The sequence below is a fragment of the Ipomoea triloba genome, chromosome 11 (assembly GCF_003576645.1).
Source record: "Ipomoea triloba cultivar NCNSP0323 chromosome 11, ASM357664v1".
Taxonomy (NCBI): domain Eukaryota; kingdom Viridiplantae; phylum Streptophyta; class Magnoliopsida; order Solanales; family Convolvulaceae; genus Ipomoea; species Ipomoea triloba.
This window is the reverse complement of record NC_044926.1, coordinates 8079790-8084752: the sequence shown is the minus strand read 5'-3', so window position 1 is coordinate 8084752 and position 4963 is coordinate 8079790. Positions and strand designations below refer to the sequence as shown.

The 4963-nt window shown below is 28.9% G+C and overlaps 1 protein-coding gene across 1 annotated transcript; it reads right to left on the bottom strand.

Annotated features, from left to right (window-relative positions):
• Window positions 1-2559: 2559 nt before the first annotated feature.
• On the bottom strand, window positions 2560-3429 carry LOC115995867. The gene is made up of 2 exons (XM_031235015.1): window positions 3198-3429; window positions 2560-2963 (listed from the first exon to the last, which is right to left on the bottom strand). The coding sequence occupies exons 1-2, from the start codon at window positions 3427-3429 to the stop codon at window positions 2671-2673; spliced, it is 525 nt and encodes a 174-aa protein (XP_031090875.1). The 3' UTR covers window positions 2560-2670.
• Between the last annotated feature and the right edge of the window lie 1534 nt (window positions 3430-4963).

The window sequence follows — 4963 nt, the reverse complement described above, 5'->3', positions numbered from 1 at the left end:
TACAAGTTGCTAGAACTTATTAACTCTATTACAGATTCACACATGCATAACTCTACATTCACGATTTCTATAATCCATATTCACAATTTGAAACCTCCACATTCACACATTTCTGGGCAACTCTACATTCACACAATCATAAATCTATATTCACGATTTCTATACTCTACATTCACACTTTGAAACCTCTACATTCACACATTTTTGAACAATTATATATTCAACAATATGTTTACTAAAAAAAAAAAGAAAAAGGAAGAAGACAAAAAATGACGTAGTTTTGGAATAATTTGCCAAAATTGAAAGAATGAATTACTGTTCTACCTAAAATCAACACACTTATTTCAGTTTTTGTTTTTCGTTGAATTGTTTCATATTAATCCTTCAATTCTTCATATAATCATTTTTTAAACTTCAATTGTTATCTTGGTGGCTCTTTACGTTCATGACTAGATGGAACTCTTAGAACTTAACATAAATTTTATAAAAGAGCAATTAAATTTCACTTGTAGTCTTCAACTATTGTGACATTGTCACGATATAATAAAGAAGGCTGACATATAATTTTATCATTCAAGCCTCTTCCCCAAACATGTAATTTCTTTCCCTATCTTGTAAACTCTTTTAATTGAATGATTAAATTACATGTTAGTCATATTTATTAAATGGTGGCTGGATTCACAAAATTCTATAATGATGATTAATTGTGGCAAGGAAATGAAAGTAAATGATGTAATGCGACAACAATAAAAAATAATTAAAAAAACATGACTAAATGTGACAACATCATAATAATCGAAGATTAGAAGTGAAATTTACTCTTTTATAAAACTTAGGAAAATGGTATCTTATATCTTTTTATTCTTCCTCTATCCATTTTTCATCTTTCAATTGCATGTTAATTGTTACCCTAGTGACTCTTTTCTCTTGATTGGAAAGAATTGTTAAAACCGAACAAAAGGTGTGTAATACCATTACAACATTTGGTTCGCGGAATAAATTTTAAGGGAATAGGAATAGTAGGTAATGGAATAGGTAAGCAATAGAATATGAATTGTATTCTATTGTTTGGTTCGCCGAAAGAATAGACTTTAGAAATGTAATTATGGACCAAACACTAGAATATGTCTATTCCGGGAAATGGTATTCCATTCCCGACCTATTTCATGAACCAAACATGCTGTTATATTTTTATTCTCTAAAATCCTTCGTTCCCTCGAAGCATTTTGCTTCTTACTCTCTCATTCATGTCATTTTCACTATATTTTTCACGAATAATTAACTAAGACAAAATTATACACACTACTTTCACATGAATTTTGAGTTATATAAAGAAAAAATAAAATAATATCAATACTCCAAAATTTATAAGTTGTATTTATTATTTTTGTCTACTTAATTAAATTTTCTTACTTAGTTAAACTCAAAATCTAAAAATAAAAATTGTTTGAATACCTTTTTTTTTTCATTTTATAATAAATATTATTCTTCTTTCTTCAATGTTATGCCATTATGTATTATTTTATGAGTCAACTGATTTAGATTTAATATTCATAAATTCAATATAATGACAAAAAAAAATTTAAAAAATTACAATTTTCCATAAATACCTGTTATCTAAATAAAAAAAATTATTTAGATATTATTATACATATAGTTTTAATTTAAAAAATAAAAACACTTTAGATCATTTTTTCCTATTTTAGTATGACTCTACAAAAAATTTCAATGATTAGATTTTTAAAATTATATGAAAATGTTATATTGAAATTTTTTAAAATAAATGTAGCAAAAACTTGATTAAAATTAAATTATTTTAATGGTTGAAACATAAAATGTAAGGTGTAAAATACAATAGACAAAAAGAGCCACCAAAATAACAATGGAAGGGTGAGAAGTTGTTATAAGAAGAATTTAAGAACAAAAACACTATTTTTTTCAAAGTTTTATAAACCTTTTGTAGTTCTGTTACATTTTAAAGGTTCCATCTAGTCATGGATAAAAGGAGCCATCAATGTGATAATTGAATTGTGAAAAGTGATTATAAAAGAATTCAAAAACTAAGTGATCAACTATTATAAAACAATTCAATGATATATATATATATATATATATATATATATATATATATATATATATGTATGTATGTATATCTTTTCCTATTATAAAAAGGTTATGTTATTATCTTGTAAGGTAAATCACTAATAAGTAATAACATAATATTTATTTTTAGTATACTCAATATTCATTTTTAACTATAGTTATATTATAATGTAGACAATGGTCCACAATATAATTTGCCATCATAATTGTCTTGCAATCTGTTATTGGGCTAAACAACATAATTTTATTGTAGAATATTGAACAAATATTCTAACAAGGAATGCATTTGAAACTTATGTTAAACTTTGTATATGTGAAAGTAAAAGTTAAGTTTTCCTTTCAAAAAAAATAAAAATAAAAATAACAATCTCAATCCAATTGACAAATGAAATGGGAGTTTTTTTTTGAGTTAATACTCAAAATTGTCCTCGACTATAGTGGTTTTTCTCAATTTTGTCCTAAACAACTTTGATGTCATAAAATAGTCTCAAACTTTTGTGTTATCGCTCAAAATTGTCCTCCGTTAGTTAAGCTGCCAAACGGGTGTTAAGTAAAGGGGCAATATAGTCAATTCATATTCAACTCTTCTCTTCCCGTCTCTTGGCCATACTCCAGAAGTACGACTCCGGTAAGGGAGATTGGGACGACGGCGGCCAGCATCAACACCGACACTGCAGCCTGACACTTCACGACGGTAGTAGAATCGAAGCTAAAAGTCGATTCAATTTTCGGCCATGATCTTGTAAGATTGAGGAAGATGTTCAAAACCCTTAGTCTGCTAACTGGCCCGCTTAAAAATCCCCCAAAAAAATTTAGCCTTTTTAGCCTCAAGCACAAAATTTTTGCTGCCGCATTGAAACCTAAGCAGAATTTCAAGAACATCTTTAGGTTTTAACAGACGAACTCTCTAGAATTTGCGGACAGTTTCGGGGAGATTATGAACATAGTCAACAAACACACGCAGTTCCAAGGATCCAAACAAAATCATTAAAAAAATTAAATAAAAATAAAAACGAAAACAGACAAAAATACCAAATGCCAATTCTTAGCAGAGATCTCAACTAGGAAAAAAAAAGGCAACAAAAAGTAGATACCCAATCTGGATTCTTGTTTCTTGAACAGATGGAATCCATGTGAGCACTTGGATATCACATGTTTTGCAATGCCACGAAAGTTATCCGAAGATGCATTATTTCTGGTGGGTTTTGTAGGCGATGCAGAGGATTGGAGAGGGATGGAGGAGAAAGGAGTAAAATGGAGAAGAAGGAAATGAACCTGCTTGATGTACAGACTGCTTGAATGGAAATTGAAAAGAAGATGAAGCATTCGACTGATTAACAAACGGAGCAAATATGAAATGACTAAATTATCCTTGTACTTAACACCTTTTTGACGGATTAACAAAGGGAGGACAATTTTGAGCGATAACACAAAAGTCTGAGACAACTTTATGACACAAAAGTCGTTTAAGACAAAATTGAGAAAAACCACTATGATCGAGGACAATTTTGGGTATTAACTTGTTTTTTTTTTAATCTAGAATTTTCACCGTTAGTTGGACACAGGGACTAATCCATTCACTAAATTGTATGCACCTCTAATGAGTGGGATAGTTGATCTGAAATTTAAAATTATTCTATACTCAAAGCATACGAATCAAACTCTTGATATTTAGTTAATAATGGACAAGTCTCTTTCATTTTTTTTTTTGACAAAGTCTCTTTCACTTAACCACTATGAAATACAGTAAAACTAGGTAGTAGGTAGTAGGTAACTAGGTATTAAAGAATAAAAACAAAACAAATTTGGGAAGATAAAAAAAAAACATAAAATTTGAAAAATACGTGTTAATCAACATAGTTTTAACTTATAAATAATAAAAAAAAAAAAGAAATCAACAAATGAAAAATATAAAAGTAAAGTAAACGTTAGTACTTCTAGTGTTTGTTGAAGTTGATTATTAATTGATTCTTTCTTCTTCTTCTTTTTTTGATCAATCAGTGAGAAGTGCATTAGTATTTTAATTAAGAAAGTATTTAGAGTCAAAAGAAAAATGCTACTCTCTCATATTAAAATATTACACGTACGATATTCATTCAATGTGATTAATTAAAAAATAAAATTCCGTATTTTTACGAATTACTCAGTTAATTAGTTAACGTCACTATAGATTAACAAGAAATTTACGTAATAATCAAATATTTTACAAAGCGTATAATAAAATGATAACATGTCAAAAGTGATTAATAAGGATTATTAATTTATATAACGTAGTGTAGCATTGTTGAAATAAATACATAAGCTCTAGTTTTTTAGGTGTAGCTGAACACTTTGATGATACCAACTTGTGAAGTTGTGCTCCTTTTAGCCAGAAGTGAAGATACCAAAAACAAAAAAACAAAAAACAAAAAACAAAATAAAAAAAAACAAAAACAAAAAACAAAAAACAAAAAACAAAACAAAACCTCCATTTAGAAGATAATTGAGAGAATAATTTAGGATTCAAGTATAACTCACCAAATATATACATTTTTTGTTCATATATACAACGAGTCAATATCATCCCCACTGAGACACAAATCCATGACCTTCCATTTGAGAGAGTCACTTTATTTTTTTTTTGGTAAATTTATAGGGTCTTTTTCTCTCCGTCCGTTTAACGGTCCGGGGTCCACCCACGTTCGCTCCGAGAGGCACAGGAGCTGGCCCAGGGGGAATCGTCACTTATGGAAATTGAATCCGGATTCTCCCGAAATTCCTTCCCACAAAGAGAGCTCACTTGCCACTTGAGCTACCCCATTGGGTTCGAGATATTCACTTTATGTCGCTTAACCACAAGGTCTTTGTATTTTTCAAGAAA